This window comes from Canis aureus, chromosome 27 (assembly GCF_053574225.1).
Source record: "Canis aureus isolate CA01 chromosome 27, VMU_Caureus_v.1.0, whole genome shotgun sequence".
NCBI classification, from domain to species: Eukaryota; Metazoa; Chordata; class Mammalia; order Carnivora; family Canidae; genus Canis; species Canis aureus.
The window spans coordinates 11351598-11368377 of record NC_135637.1 but is presented as its reverse complement, the minus strand read 5'-3'; the positions used below and the strand labels follow the sequence as shown (position 1 = coordinate 11368377).

The 16780-nt window shown below is 42.2% G+C and overlaps 1 protein-coding gene and 2 long non-coding RNA genes across 6 annotated transcripts in view; 1 reads left to right on the top strand and 2 right to left on the bottom strand.

Annotated features, from left to right (window-relative positions):
- ANAPC5 (anaphase promoting complex subunit 5) overlaps positions 1–10495 on the bottom strand; it is a 44041-nt gene extending 33546 nt beyond the window's left edge. The window contains exons 1-4 of one of the 4 annotated variants that reach the window (XR_013366493.1): positions 10196–10495; positions 6111–6190; positions 5349–5458; positions 4288–4480 (exon numbers count right to left, since the gene is read on the bottom strand). Coding sequence is in view for 3 of the 4 variants with exons in the window: in XM_077875543.1 (XP_077731669.1) it covers positions 4288–4480; positions 5349–5458; positions 6111–6190; positions 10196–10402 (590 nt within the window). In the remaining variant the exon portion in view is untranslated. Of the gene's footprint in view, positions 1–4287; positions 4481–5348; positions 5459–6110; positions 6191–10195 lie in introns of those variants that run through there. The other 3 variants (XM_077875543.1, XM_077875541.1, XM_077875544.1) reach the window with 3 other exon arrangements.
- Positions 3224–12604, top strand: LOC144299820 (uncharacterized). Its single transcript, XR_013366495.1, has 3 exons — positions 3224–3362; positions 9268–9386; positions 10089–12604. It is a non-coding gene; the product is annotated as an uncharacterized LOC144299820 (long non-coding RNA).
- Positions 12605–14233: 1629 nt separating this feature from the next.
- LOC144299819 (uncharacterized) lies at positions 14234–15674 on the bottom strand. The gene is made up of 2 exons (XR_013366494.1): positions 15437–15674; positions 14234–14508 (listed from the first exon to the last, which is right to left on the bottom strand). It is a non-coding gene; the product is annotated as an uncharacterized LOC144299819 (long non-coding RNA).
- Positions 15675–16780: the final 1106 nt, after the last annotated feature.

The following is a 16780-nucleotide window of genomic DNA, read 5'->3' as shown; positions in this document are numbered from 1 at the left end:
GCATTTCCTCCAGGCTCCTTCATCACCTGGCTCCCTCTCCACCTGGACCCTCTCCAGCCAAAACCCCAGTCCCTCTACCCCTGGGTCCCATTTCCTTTCAACGGCACAGACTTACTCTGAAACTACATTACTTACCAACGGCCTCTCTCTTATCTGACCCTCCCCACAAGACTCCAGGAGGACAGGGCCTCCTCCTCTTGGCTGACAACACAGCACTGAAACATGGTGCCGGGTACACAGGAAGCACTTGGTAAGTATTTGTTGAATAAATTCAGGAATTTGGGAGATTTATATTAAATCACTGGCAAGTGAAGAATTACCAGAGAATTTCTACTTCTGTTAGGTCCTTTTATTTTTTTATTTTTTAAACTTTTATTTATTTATGATAGTCACACAGAGAGAGAGAGAGAGAGAGAGAGAGAGGCAGAGACACAGGCAGAGGGAGAAACAGGCTCCATGCACCGGGAGCCTGACGTGGGATTTGATCCCGGGTCTCCAGGATTGCGCCCTGGGCCAAAGGCAGGCGCCAAACCGCTGCGCCACCCAGGGATCCCTGTTAGGTCCTTTTAGAAGCACAGGGAAGCTGTAATTACAGGCGGCTTGCAGACCAGTAGCTTCCACTGTAGACTCACATAGGCAAATCCTATCAGCCTGCTCCTGACTGCAGGCACTTGGCAACTGCCAGCAAACAAAGCAGAGGCTCAATTTCAGTGTGCCCTCTCTTCTGTGATTGGACTTTTTTAAAATGATAAACATTTGTTGCCTGAATATTTCTTCCCTCCCTTCTAAATTAACATTCAAGGGGAAATGATCTCCTGGATCACACCCTGGGCTGCAGGTGGCGCTAAGCCGCTGCGCCACCAGGGCTGCCTCCGTCCTTTCTAATTTTAATACAAATGTCTAGGACAAGAAAAATAACTTTCATGAAGAAAAGAGACCTGAAAACATTCCAAGAACTTAAAAAAAAAAAAAGAAAAAACATAAAGAAAGGAAGAATAAAAGGGCTAAATTGTGAAACTTTTCATAATGCAATAAAATATTAGAAAAGATCACCAAAAAATGAAATTTTTCTCTTTAACAAAGAAATAAATGTAAATATATTTTTAATGTAAACATATTCTATAAAATAAAAAGAAATCTTATTACAAGAAAGGTTATTTCTTTGTAGACAAAAAATTGTAATACTTAATTAGAAAAATATTTAAATAGTATATCTCAAAACAAATAATATATCTCCTTAATTTCAATGACAAAATTCAGTTACTGTATGTACACTATTTTCTAAAACTATACACCTTTTTTTATCCAGAAATGTCATTTACTGGAAAATTATGAATGAAATATTACATTGAGGGCAGCCCCAGTGGCTCAGCAGTTTAGCACCTCCTTCAGCCTGGAGTGTGATCCTGGAGACCTGGGATTGAGTCCTGCGTTGGGCTCCCTGGATGGAGCCTGCTTCTCCCTCTGCGTGTGTCTCTGCCTCTCTCTCTGTGTGTGCCTCTCATGAATAAATAAATAAAATCTTAAAAAAAAAAGAAAAGTTTGAAATATTACATTGATATACATTTTTTAACCATTGCAGAGCATTCTGCTGCTATACATTGTAGGTGGGAAAACATTCCAGTTTTATCTTTGAAGATATAAAATTGTAATGTATATATGTGATTTGATTCTCAGTTCTTATGGTATCAAATTCTTCACCTCTACTTTTTTTTTTTTTAAGATTTTATTTATTTATTCATGAGACCAACAGAGTGAGAGAGGCAGAGACATAGGCAGAGGGAGGAGAAGAAAGCTCCATGCAAGGAGCCTGATGCAGGATTCGATCCCAGGACCCTCAGGATCCTGAGCCAAAGGCAGACGCTCAACCACTGAACCACCCAGATGTCCCTCCACCCCGACTTTTTATAAAAGTTTTATGCACAAAATTCACTGCAGACCTTTTTTTCCCTTTTGTTCTTGTTTTGTTTTGTTTTAGTATAGTGCATACAATGTGACATTACAACATAGTCATTTGGCCTGAAACTATATACCTTCATGATAAATATACTGGGTCACACACAGATGAGCTCTTAGAACAGGATAAAAATAAAATGATGCAGTTAGACCTAATTACATCAGATTAATTTAGGAGAAAGTCAAACCAAAATAAGTCTGAATTTTAGCATTTCACAAGAAGTGATATTCTGCTACTTGAAGTATATCAAGTAGCCAGAGCAAAGACCACCCTGTAGCCCAGAAGCACTCCTTAGAAGGCTGAGCCAATAGAGAAAGTAGAGAACAAGAACAGCCAGTATTTGTTGGATATTTACTACATGCCAGGCACAGCTCTGTTCATTTTAGTGGATCTCATGTTTAATCCTCACAATGACCCCCTGAGGAAGTGATATGATGCCTCATTTTGCAAATCAGGACACTGAAGCACAGAGAGGGTAACTGGCCAAGAGTCTCACAGGGAGTAAGTAGAGGAGCCAGAACCCAAAGCCAGGAGTCTGTCACCAGAGCCAGACTTAAACCCACACTGTGCCACCTCTCCACCAGATGAGAGGCATCTATAAGCAATTCTGAGTAAGTGAGGTTTTGGAAGCATTTAATGATACTATAATCTCATGCACCCAGCATGTGCCAAACAAATCTTGTAACCAAAGGCCACTCTCAGGAACTATCCATACCCCCGAGGTGGTTTAGCCAGCCTCCTTAGCAGGTGAGGCTGATAAAACTCTGAGCACACTGCAGCATAATGATCTGTGATGTCAGTCTTCCTTGCCACACTGTGGGCCCTTGAGGTCAGGGAATATGGAATATACTATCCATGTGTACACACATGTGTGTGTTTTTCCCTCAGAGTAGCAATGTTTATTTGGGAAGTGATCCCAGGTAACAGTTAAGGTGAGGGGAATTGAGATAGCTAAGTGAAGTCAATAAAAACTGCTTTATGTCCAGGACCACTCACCAGTATGGGTGACAGGCTGCCTATGTTGATTCTCTGCATTCATTTATTCATCCAGCACATATTCACAGACATTCTAGGAGGCAGGCACTAAACTAAGCCCTGGTAAAAATGCAATGAAGCAAGATGGAGAAGGGTCTTAGATCCAAAGGGGTGCCAAGGCAGAAGACATAGATACAAAGGTCTAAGCAATAAACATAACAAGTTACTTAATGAGGAGAGTCATGAAGGAACTAAAGAAGCCAGAAGTATTTGGAACGGCGGTTACTTCAGATATGTGGTCACAGAAGGCCTGTGTGATGACACTAGAGCTGAAATCAGAAGCCCACAGCAGTGTGGAGTACTCATGAAGCTGAAACCAAGCCCGAGCAGCTGGACTGCTGAGAGTTAAGCAGAGAGCAAGGAGCAAGAGGTAGAGAAGATGATGGGGCCAGATCACACAGGCATGGAGGCCATGAAAAGCTTGGATTTGGGTCTAAACTCCAAGAACAGTAGTCACTGAGGGTTTGGGGCAGAAGGGTGCCATGGTATGATTTACGCTCATGAGGTTTCCCTTGGATGCTACATGAAAAACAGATTGCAGGGAAACATGAGTGAAGGCAAAGAGGCCAACAAGGAGGCTATAGAAGTAGAGATTTGATGCTGGGGCTGCAGGGGCAGCTGTAGTGATACAGACAAGTGAACTAAGTCCAGACTATTGTGGAAGAACAACTAGGCTGCCGGGAGAAACCAAGGACACTCCTAAGTTTTGAGCTTGAACAACTAGGTGAACAGGGGCACCATGTCCCCCACTGCTTAAACTTTAATAGGCACACCATACATTTTCACTGAATGAATCAACTGTGACATAAGGAACACTACTGGTCAGGGTCCCAGCAGGAAACAAATGGCGTATTTAAATGGTGGGATTTGGAAGGAGCTTGTGAAACTAGGGGCAGGAGACAGAGAAGCCATAAGGAACAATACAGTCCCCAGGACTGGTAACCATGGGGTACCTTACACCCCAGGCCTGGGACATTGTCCTAGTTCCCAGACCCCAGAAGAATGCAGAGAGGACCAGGTCACAGAAGCTGTGACCCAACAGCCAGTCCACCATGACCCTGAAGGAAGGGAGCCAGCAGATCACAGCCTGACCCCACTCTTCTTAGCCCTTAGTGCCTCCCCATCAGGAATCAGAAGGCAGGGAGCCCAGTGATACAGCCCATATGGGTCAACTTCTTAGATCTGAAGGGGCAAAATCATAGCAGGCAGCACATGAATTCTGAATGAGGATTTACTGTGCCTATAATTATATTATTTCACAGGAAAGGGATGCCTATTGGAAAAACCCAAGTTACCTTATAGATACATCAAGTTCTTCTTTTTCCATTTTTCTTTCACTTTCCTCTCTATTGGTCAGTTCCATATCAGCATCCTCCACTGTCTTTTTCTCACCATTCTGGAAGTACTGTTGAAGTGCGGTGTACAGCTTAAACACTTGACTGAAAGAAAGCTTACTGTAGGCCAAGATCATGTGGCGCAGAAACAAACCTACAGTACAGACAAACACAGGTGAAGCATTAACTGAAATCCAGGCTACACAAAGTGGAAACTATTTCTTGCAATTCTTCCTTCAAAAGAATCAAAAAGAAGACACTTGCAGTTGCTATTCCCTCCACCTAGAATGTTCTTCCCCCATCTTTTACAAAACTAATTTCCTCTTCTTATTCAGGGTTCAGTCCTCACCTCACCCTCTACCCCCTACACTCCATCATCTTTACCCATCCAATATGTTTTTTTCGTGGCTGATGGAACTATCTGAAATTATTTCATTTATTTGTTTACTTTTTACCATCTGGCCCCACCCTACCAGTATGTGATCTCCATAAGAAGGTCCCTGTCTATCTTTTAAGTCCAGAGCCTGGCACACAGGAGATCAATATAATAGCTGATGCTGAATAACATAAAAACTACCACGCAAAAAAGCCAAATGGATGGAGCATGGATAGAAAGCTAATAGACAAGCCTCAAGAAATTTCATGTATGCCCTCATTTTATAAGCTATAGCAATAATATATTCTTACTTACCTCTTTTCATAAAAGTTTAGTTGGCGACCCTGACTTACTGTCGTACAATGCAGACAAGGAATCCAGAGAACTGTGAAAAAGAGCTCTGAAACCCTAAATGCCCCCAGGACCAGAGCTAATAATTGGACTATTATAGACAAAACAGAAGATGATTTTCCACAAGACAGTCACTTAAACATAGGACAAAATGGCAAGGCAATAAATATAAATTAAAACATGTCCAACACCCCATTGTGTTTGTTCAGATATGGCAGAGTAATGATACATGTGATTAAGCAAGCTGCTCATTTCAATGAAAACATTTTCTGCTCTCCTTAGAAGAGCTTCATACCTACTACACTCGTTTTGTGAACCTCTGGTTCAGTTCCAGAAAAAGAATCTGAAAGGTCATCAAAAAATTGTTCCATATCCTTCAATTCGCCTTCAGCCATCAGTTTGATTCTGAATGAGAAAATTGAGGTGCGTATTTTAGGAAGTCCCTCTGAACATCTTCTCATGTTTCATATTCCACAATTATCTCCAATAAATCTATTTTAAGAGCAATTCAGAAATTCATAAAAATGGTGACACATAAAACAAACTTGACAATCCAGAATGTCACTCTCTTTATTCTAAAAAGCATCACTGCTCGTGTATCCTTGATCATAAAATTTGTCAAAGTAGCACATCAACCAGCAAAAATGAAATGCTTTGCAACGACTAAGAAGAACAAGGTAGATCCATATAGAAAAATAAAATTTGAAACAGGGCAGCCTGGGTGGCTCAGTGGTTTAGCGCCACCTTTAGCCCAGGGCCTGATCCTGGAGACCAGAGATGAGTCCGGGTCAGGCTCCCTGCATGGAGCCTGCTTCTCCCTCTGCCTGTGTCTCTGCCTCTCTCTCTGTCTCTCATGAATAAATAAATAAAATCTTTAAAAAAAAAATTGAAACAGAATGTTTAATGTTAACCATTTTTCAAAAAAAAAGTACAGTACATAGAAAAACAAGGGAGAGTAACAAAGATATATTTTTAGAGAACTCATTACCATGTACATTTTTCTAATTTTCATCTACATAAACATATTTTCACATATCCAGAAGGAAAGGAAGCTTACCTGATCTGTACTGAATTTGCCAGCTGGGGACAAGATTCTTCAATTAACTTGTACAGTTTAGACAGTGTAATATCTGGGCCCTGGGTAAAGAAGACAAGGAGGGCATAGATAAATTTTAAGGAGCTGGAGAATGATATACTGTAAACACGAATTCATTTATCAACCCCTCTGCTTTAACAATCATTCCAAATGTGAAATCTCAAATCAGGAAAACAACTATCTAAAACGCTAAAGGAAAGGAAAAATAAATAAATAAAACGCTAAAGGAATACTTCAAATCTGCAAACCATTCTTGGTTAGCTGGGGAAAAGGTTTAAAAATGGAAACAAAGCATAGACTGTATTCTGAGGACCTGGAGTTCCTTTTTATTATTTTGTAATCATGGCAAAGCTAGTTTCCTTTATCAATAAAACGTAGACAATCATAACCATCTCCCTTGTTTATGACAAAGAAAGAGTAAGAAAAGGCAACGTGCTTTGTAGACTGGAAAGCATTATTCAAACACAGGAATCCTATTTTTTCACAATCTCATTTGATCCTTCCCAAAACCTTGTAAAGTAGGCAGATATACTATATGCCCAAGTCCGTAAAAGGTACCAGCAAAGACAGAGTATGCAACCTTGGCTGTCAAGATTATACAATCCAATTGAGGTTTAAAACTAAACACTGGATCTTTTTTAGAGAGTAAGTTGATACTATATATGCCAATTTTAGATGTGGAAAGCAATTCAATTCTGGGGAAGGTATATTTGGCATGCATTGTTTGAAATGATGAAAAACTGAAAAGAATCTAGAAGCCCATCAATAGTTATCTATAACTTATAATATGTTGTAAATTTACTTAATATTAGGAGTTGTTTATATTTAATATGAGTTGTTTCTTTTCTTATTGTGGAATATAATGCAGCTGTTAAAAAAGAATGAAGTGGCTCTATTCAAATGTGCTGACGTGGAAAGATCTCCAAGACTGGTTAAGTGAAAGGAGCAAACTGTAGAATAGAATTTTATTTACTTAAAAAAATTTTTTTTTAACTTAAGCAAAATTATGGGGCGCCTGTGACTAGGTGGTTGAGCATCTGCCTTTGGCTCAGGTCGTGAATCCAGGGTCCTGGGATCGAGTCCCACATCAGGCTCCCCAGAGGGAGCCAGATTCTCCCTCTGCCTGTGTCTCTGCTTCTCTCTGTGTCTCTCATGAATAAATAAAACTTTTAAAAAGATAAAAATAAAAAATAAATTTAAGCAAAATTAAATAAAAAGGATACATACCTATCCTTACATTCATATGCATCTACCTATTTATATACACATGGATTTCGCAAAAGGTCTAGAAAGATCTGTTCTGACCTGTGACTCCACAAATAGTTGAATGAATAAACATAACAGTGATAATCTCTGAGAGGGGAAAAGGGTTGGATGACATGTAGAACCATAACTCCATCAATTTTAGTATCAGCTGAAGTTTTTACAATGATCTTTGTATATTAGTTGAGTAATTAAAAATTAACTAGTTTTTTTAAAAATTAACTAATGTGTAAAGCCGAACCTTAAACAAAGGAATTGGAAGTCTGACGGGAATGTTTCTAGATCACATAGTATTTAGCCAAAGAACCACAAAGGAGAATTTCAGACAGAAAAAAAAAAAAAAAACACACGAGCAAAGACAGAAAGATGTGTGAGTTAAACACGAGTACTATTTTGTTTCTTTTCTCTAGTACCAAATCTTTCAGTATTATGACTTTTATTTCAATAATGGACTAGGAAAATACACTTATAATAATAGTAATGCATCTAAGACTGGGAGCTACAAGTAAAGACCCCATTACTTATATTCAACCAACCAGGCAAGCCACTTAATCTCTGTGTTCTCAGTATTCTTTCTCTCCCCCAATTAATATGGGTGATATATATATATATGTATATATATATTTAAATATTTTGTGGGATTTTTTAAAATTTATTTATTCATGAGAGACACACAGAGAGAGAGGTAGAGAGAGAAGCAGGCTCCATGCAGGGAGCCCGATGTGGGACTCGATCCCGGGACTCCAGGATCACACACTGAGCCAAAGGCAGACGCTCAACCACTGAGCCACCCAGGCGTCCCTGGGTGATATATTTTTAAAAAGCTGTTTAGGTGCACCTGGGTGGCTCAGTCTGTAGCAGACTCCTGGTTTCAGGTCATGATCTTAAGGTCTTGAGCTTAATCTCCTTCTGCCCCTCCCCCTGCTCAACATGCTCTCTCTCCCTCTCTCTCAAATAAATAAATCTTTAAAAAAAAAAAAAGAAGAAGAAGAAGAAGAAGGAAAGAAAGAAAAGAAAAAAGTCCCTGGGCCATCTGGGTGGTTCAGTAGGTTCAGCATCTGTCTTGGGCTTGGGTCATGATCCTGGGGTCCTGGGATAGCGCCCTGCATGGGGCTCTCTGCTCAGTGGGGAACCGGTTTCTTCCTCTCGCTCTCCTTTGCTCTTTCTCTCTCTCAAATAAATAATAAAATCATTTTTTAAAAAGCCGTTTATCAAGCATATTGATAATGTGGGGGCCCAGGACCTTAGATCTTTGTTTCTGCCACCGCTGCTCATCCTGCAAGTTCCAGCTTAACTCTCCTCTTCCTCTGAGTCCTCCCCATTCACCTAAATACACGCATCTGTCACAAAAGGGTATGTCCCATATCACTTACTCCACACTTTTATTTACGGCACTCTACTAAGCTTTGGGGATTCAAGAGTGAACAAAAGTAGGATAAAACACTGCCCTCATAGTAGCTTAGAAGAGGAGAGACATGAGTCATAAAATCACACAAATGAACGAGAAAAACCACAACAAATATAAAAGAAGATATATGCTCTATGAGACCCCATTCAAATGACAATAGCTAACACTGAGCACTTTACTATGTGCCACAAACTGTGACATGCTTTCCATGGATCTTCTTTTTTTTTTTTTTTAAGATTTTTATTTATTCATGAGAGACACAGGCAGAGACGTAGGCAGAGGGAGAAGTAGGCTCCCTGTGGGGACCCTGATGCGGAACTCGGTCCCAGGACCTCACGATCTGAGCTGAAGGCAGATGTCAACCACTGAGCCACCCAGGTGCCCTGGTCTTCTAATTTAATACAGCCATCCTACAACACAGTTTCTATTACTGTCCCCATTTTACAGAGAGAAAACAGAGACCCAAGTAGGTTATGGAACTTGCCCCAGTCACACAGCTAGTAACTGCTGAAGCTATCACCTGAGTCTGCGAAATGAAAGGAGACACGTTACGTGCTTAGCAAACAGTAAGTGTTCAAGGTTGGCTGTCAGTTTTAGATCATTACCATTACTTATTCTGGTCCTCTGGGAGCCTCCCCGATTCACCTGACTCCAACGCTCAGGACTGGTGTAGCCCCTTTTCTACAGAAGACAGGAGTGAAGGAGTTGCCTGGGTGGCTCAGTGGCTGAGCATCTGCCTTTGGCTCAGGTCGTGGTCCCAAGGTCCTGGGATCAAGTCCCATTTTAACTGTTTCTTCCTGCGGGGAGCCTGCTTCTTCCTCTGCCTACGTTTCTGCCTCTGTGTGTGTGTGTGTTAAGTAAATTAATACTTCAAAAAAAAAAAAGATAGGTATCCCTGGGTGGCTCAGCGGTTTAGTGCCTGCCTTTAGCCTAGGGCGTGATCCTGGAGTCCCGGAATCAAATCCTGCATCAGGCTCCCTGCATGGAGTCTGCTTCTCCCTCTGCCTGTGTCTCTGCTTCTCTCTGTGTGTGTGTCTATCATGAATAAATAAATAAAAGCTTTATTTTTTTAATAAAAGCTTTAAAAAAAAAAGATGGGTGGATCTTAGAAAAGAATTCCTCCCCCCATCACTTAGCTAAATAAATGCTAGAGCCAAACAGGAACCTGCAAAAAATGCATGGAAATCACCTGCCAGACGGATGGTAAGTACTCATTGTGAGCAGGTGGTATTGACTCCTTTTTTTCTTTTTTTTTTTTTTTTTTTGAGGACCTCCAGGGCTTAAAGAGTATCCGAGAAACACTCGTGCCGCCGGCACGGAGCATGTGCTCAGGAAAGGCATGCTGGATGAGCGGGAGCCGATGGGGGCCGCTCACCTGCAACAGCGGCAGGAGCAGCTGGTTGAGCCTCCGCCGCTCCATGAGGCTGACGGCGCCCTCGCCCGTACGGCCCATCTCGTTCAGCAGCACCAGCACCGCGATCTTATACGGCGTCACCCAGTCCTTGATGCCGAACACGTTGGCGTGCACGACCCCATTGGTCATCATGGGGTTGAAGTAGAGGCTCTCGTGGACGCTGGCCATGGCGCCCCCGGACTAAGTCAGAAGCCCGCCAGCTACCGGGATTCCTAGGCCTCCGCTCACCCTCGCTGTAGCCCAGGAAACGGGTAATCCTTGTTCGCGGTGAGCCGTCGGCCAATCAGAGAAGCCAGACCAGAGCACATGGGAAGGCTACAGCCAATCAGAATGTCCGGGGGTGCTGTGCAGGGCGGGGCAAAGACGGTGCACTTAAAGACGGAGTCCCCTACAGAAACTCCAGCGGAACAACTAGGTTCCCGGGAGACTTGGGGTCGGACTGTAGAAGGGAGATAGATGATGGATGCTCGGGGGCCTGGGGCTGAATGGCTCAGGTTGGGGTGGGTGGAGGACCTGCCCATCTGTTTAATTAAAAACAGTTAAAATTGAATTTTGAAACAATTCTGTTTAAAAGCAGCAGAATTCGGGGCAGCCAAGGTGGCTCAGCGGTTTAGCGCCGCCTTGAGTCCAGGGCCTGATCCTGGGGTCCCGGTATCGAGTCCCAGGTCAGGCTCCCTGCATGGAGCCTGCTTCTCCCTCTGCCTGTGTCTCCACCTCTCTCTCTCTCGCTGTGAAATTCTCATGAATGAATAAATAAATGAAATCTTAAAAAGAAGAAGAAGAAGGAGAAAAAGAAAAGAAGAAGAAGAAGAAAATTTACACGAAGAAGAAAATTTACACCTTTAAAATTCGTATTTGAGCTTCCTTTCTGCTGTAAGCTCGAGTGGCTGCGGTCGAGATGGGCAAGTTCATGAAACCCCGGAAGGTGGTGCTGGTCCTGGCCGGAAGCTACTCCGACAAAAGCGATCATCCTGAAGAACAGTGATGAGGGCACCTCAGACCGTCCCTACAGCCATGCTCTGGTGGCCGGAATTGACCGCTATCCCTGAAAAGTGACAGCTGCCATGGGCAAGAAGAAAATCACCAAGAGGTCAAAGATCAAGTCTTTTGTGAAGGATGTGGAGAAAGGGGAACCCTCCTGCACTGTTGGTGGGAATGTGAGCTGGTGCAGCCACTCTGGAAAACTGTGTGGAGGTTCCTCAAAGAGTTAAGAATAGACCTGCCCTACGACCCAGCAGTTGCACTGCTGGGGATTTACCCCAAAGAGACAGATGCAATGAAACGCCGGGACACCTGCACCCCGATGTTTCTAGCAGCAATGTCCACAATAGCCAAACTGTGGAAGGAGCCTCGGTGTCCATCGAAAGATGAATGGATAAAGAAGATGTGGTCTATGTATACAATGGAATATTCCTCAGCCATTAGAAACGACAAATACCCACCATTTGCTTCGACGTGGGTGGAACTGGAGGGTATTATGCTGAGTGAAGTAAGTCAGAGAAGGACAAACATTATATGGTCTCATTCATTTGGGGAATATAAAAATAGTGAAAGGGATTATAGGGGAAAGGAGAGAAAATGAGTGGGAAAAATCAGAGAGGGTGACAGGACATGAGAGACTCCTAACTCTGGGAAACGAACAAGGGGTGGTGGAAGGGGAGGTGGGGGGGTTGGGGGAGTGACTGGGTGACGGGCACTGAGGAGGGCACTTGACGGGATGAGCACTGGGTGTTATGCTATATGTTGGCAAGTCGAACTCCAATAAAAAATATACAAAAATACTAAAAATACTAAAAAAATAAAATTCATATTTGAGAGCACCTGCATGGCTAAGCGGCTGAGCTGTTGAGCGTCTGCCTTTGGCCCAGGTGGTGATCCCGGGGTCCTGGGATCGAGTTCCACATCAGGCTCCCCGCAGGGAGCCTGCTTCTCCCTCTGCCTATGTCTCTGCCTCTCTCTGTGTCTTTCATGAATAAATAAATTTTTAGGGCAGCCTGGGTGGCTCAGCAGTTTAGCGCCGCCTTCAGCCCAGGGCCTGATCCTGGGAATCTGGGATTGGGTCCCACATTGGGCTACCTGCATGGAGCCTGCTTCTCCCTCTGCCTGTATCTCTACCTCTGTGTGTGTGTGTGTGTGTGTGTCTCTTATGAATAAATAAATAAAATCTTTAAAATAAAATAAATCTTTAAAAAAAATACCCAAGGAAGCATTTTTTTCTCTATTTCACAAATGCCATTTGGAGATAGACAAGTCAGGTTGCAAGTGGCCTTGCATCTTTACTGGAAATAGGAGGTGATACCACTTTCGTTTCCTGCCCCATAAACTACAAGATGTTTTAGTCTGACATTCGTAGCCCTGCAAAATCAATCCCTAGACAATATTTTCAAACTGATTTTTTACAATTCCCCTTCCATCCATTTGTATCTCTCCCAAGACACTTATCTGTAGCCCGATTATTATGAATATTGACTTGCCTTCTGTAGTTGTCTCTGTGACCCCTGGAAGAAAAACCATGACTATTCAACTTTGGCTACACACTCACACACAGTCACTGTGCCCAGTGCCTTGCCTTTGTGTCTCGATCACTATTTGTTTAAGGACTAATGAATGAATATATGGCCTTAGTTCACAAAAACAGGAAAGGAGGCAGACTAAATTACTGTGCTGGAAAAGAAGTATTGGTAGCTTGGAATAAAAACCCTTAATTCTATATCTTCACAGCTCTGTGTACCTGAGACACACAATTACATATATATTTGACATACAACTCTGTACATTTTATCACATACAGTATCTCAGTAACTGTTACTTATTTGTAAAAGGGGAAACTGACTTTTCGCAGGAAATGTCTTATGCAAATAACTTCTTTGCCTCAGTTTATTTTTGTAAGCACCCCTCCCCCTTTTTTAATGTAAAGGCATACTGAGGGGCGCCTGCATGGCTCAGTTGATTCACCTGCCTTTAGCTCAGGTCATGATCGCAGGTTCTTCCCCTGGCCCTCCCCAGCTTGTGCGCACACACTCTCTCTATATATATGTATATACATACATATATATATATATATATCTCAAATAAATAAATAAAATCTTTTTTAAAAAGGCAGTTTGTGTCACCCATTTACCCTACTTTACCCACTGACGCAGCTTCACCTGCCAGCATTTGGGTTGGAAACAGAAGTTCCAACTTCTGTTTCCATCTGTATATATTTGATTTTAAGAACATGCTTAAATCCTATTAAAATTCTGAAAACACTTTAACTCTTAGGGATGTATTATACCATCATCTTCTCTAAGGTTATGTGACAGTTTCATAGCACTTTGTGCAAGCCCCATTTATTACATGTATGTTCTGTTTGCTCCTCTGATGGACTGTGAGTGCCTCAAAGGTGGGCGTCAGATTTGTGTTTTCAATCTCTGCAGTCTCAATTTCTGACATAGGCACCTGGCATCTGGTATGTGCTCATTATTGCCAAGATTTTTTTGAGTCAGGTGTGCTTCAAATCCTTAAAATTCACTCCACAAATAATTTTGAATATCTATTATGTGCCAGACATTGTGCTAAGTGCTTAGGGATACAGCAGTGAATATATAAAACAGTTACTTGACCTCATAGAGAAAAAAAAGTGGCATAGGTCACAAGTCAAAAATCCCTGATGAGGGGATCCCTGGGTGGTTCAGCGGTTTAGCGCCTGCCTTTGGCCCAGGGCACGATCCTGGAGTCCCGGGATCAAGTCCCGCATCGGGCTCCTGGCATGGAGCCTGCTTCTCCCTCCTCCTGTGTCTCTGCCTCTCTCTCTCTCTCTCTCTCTCATAAATAAATAAATAAATCTTAAAAAAAAATCCCTGATGAGACAAGTCAGTGTCTATCTCCAGGAGACCAGGAAGAACATGCTGTTATAGATGTGTGGTTGACCTCCCTTACTTTATGAAAACTGAATGCAGATCTTTTTCACCTTTCACATTTCAAAGCAGCCCTCCAAGTCAATAAAAGAAGTAAGGATTTATAACTGGTAGTGGAGTTAGGTTTATTTATTTTGTCTGTTGAGCATTCTCTACTATCATCCCCCAAAATGTGTTGCCTTTGATCTGAGCAAATTATTACAGAGCATGCCCTTCTGAATATAGAGATAGGTATAAGGCTCTGGCACAGCCAATCAGATCCTTTTCCAAGGTTTGCTGTATGGACGGTGGAGAAAAAAGTTCCCTCTTTGTCTTGGGTTTGCCAACAGGGCTTTTGATGCCATATTCCCTGGTGCCAGGGGAAAAAAAGTCTACCTGTAGGAAGAGAGAACAAGGCTGATTTGCAAAGAGAAACAAGCAGAATTGAGGTAGATGAGAGGGGAGAAAGAAATAGACAGCTATGGTCCATTGACTTCTGTTTCTACCTTGAGATCATAGTTCTTGCAGCTCATCCTTCTACTGTATCAGCTTTCCTAGCAGATAATCACCCAACCACAAAAATGAGCAAATATTTGTTTCGTTTGGGGCAACAAAAGTTTGTTTGCTTTTTGCTTTAGCTTGATTGAGGAAGGTTTTTGGCTCTTGCAACCAAGATCATCTTTATTAATATATAATTGAAAATTCTTTTTTTTTAAATTTTTTATTTATTTACTATAGTCACACACAGATTGAGAGAGAGAGAGAGAGAGAGAGAGAGAGAGAGGCAGAGACACAGGCAGAGAGAGAAGCAGGCTCCATGCACCGGGAGCCTGATGTGGGATTCGATCCCGGGTCTCCAGGATCACGCCCTGAGCCAAAGGCAGGCGCCAAACCACTGCGCCACCCAGGGATCCCCTATAATTGAAAATTCTAAAAGCAATTTATCCTGCCAGACCTGTTTAGCCCTCAGAAAAAGCTTCAGGCTCCTTGATTTGTTCCTATATGAGCCTTTCTCATCTTTTTTTTAAAATAATAAATTTCTTTTTATTGGTGTTCAATTTACCAACATACAGAATAACACCCAGTGCTCATCCCGTCAAGTGCCCACCTCAGTGCCCATCACCCAGTCACCCCCACCCCCCGCCCTCCTCCCCTTCCATCACCCCTAGTTCGTCTCCCAGAGTTAGGAGTCTTTATATTCTGTCTCCCTTTCTGATATTTCCCACACATTTCTTCTCCCTTCCCTTATATTCCCTTTCACTATTATTTATATTCCCCAAATGAATGAGAACATACAATGTTTGTCCTTCTCCGATTGACTTACTTCACTCAGCATAATACCTTCCAGTTCCATCCACTTTGAAGCAAATGGTGGGTATTTGAGCCTTTCTCATTTTATGTGGTATTCAGTGACTGTCCCCCTTGCTTCCCCAGTCACCAAATACTCTCCTGCCAATCAGAGAAAATATGATTCAAATGTGTTCAATTGATGAAACAAGAGGAAAGTTGACCTGAGAATCAGAAACCCCCCACCCCCCCAGGATCTAGTCTTGGCTTTGAAAACTAACTAGTTCTGTGGTTCAGGCAGCCACTTAGTCTTCCCTAGAATCTGGGATAGTCACATTTACAATCAAAGGTTTGGATTGGATGGGAAAAGAATCAGCAAGCATCTAATTCTAGAACATCTAATTCCAGAACATTTTAATGGCCCCAGAATGAAACCCCAGACCCATTAGCACTCACTGTCCCCCCTCACCCTAACACCTGGCAACCACTAAACTTCTTTCTCTCTGTATAAATTTGTGTATTCTGGACACTTCATATAAATGAAACTATACAATCTGTGGCCATTTGTGTTGGCTTCTTTCATTTTAGCCTAATGTTTCTGAGGTTCATCCATGTTGTAGCATATGTCAATACTTCATTCCTTTTCATGGCTGAATACTAATCCATTGTAAAGATAGACTACATTTAATTTTCTGTACCTGTCAATGGACATTTAAGTTGTTTCTACTACTTAGCTATTGTGAATTATGGTGCTGTGAGCATTCACGTACATGTTTTTGTGTGAACAGATGTCTTCAATTCTTTTGGGTATATACCTAGTAGTGGAATTTCTGGGTCATATGGTAACTCTATGTTTAACTTTTTTAGGAACTGCCAGACTCTTCCACAGTGGCCCCACCACTTCACATTCCTACCAGCAATGAACGAGGGTGGCCTCTGCATCTTAATGAGCATCAGGAACTCAGCTTGTTATTTAATCAGGAGTCATGATTAGCAATGTCATGACTATGAAAGAACTGAGTAATTATGGAAGATGTTTTAAGTTATTTTGAGTAATGGGTGACTGTACTCATGATTTTCTGTATCTCTGAACACTGTACACCCCAAGTAGAAGTGTGCCAAATAGAACCAATTTTCCCCATTGCTCATTAGGCAGTAGCTCTCCAGCAGCTAAGTGTCAGCACATCATCTGCAGCTCACACAGCAGATGGAAAGCCAGCAGTGTCACAGAACACATGCTCTACCTGCTGATCAGTTCCAAAACTTCTGAAAATGACAAACCCTAACTGTGGTGGTTGTGCAATTCTAAGACATCTTGTTAGAGGAAGTAGATAATTGCTCTGATCGCCCTGAGCAAGGAAAATGTACTGTGTGAACCAGG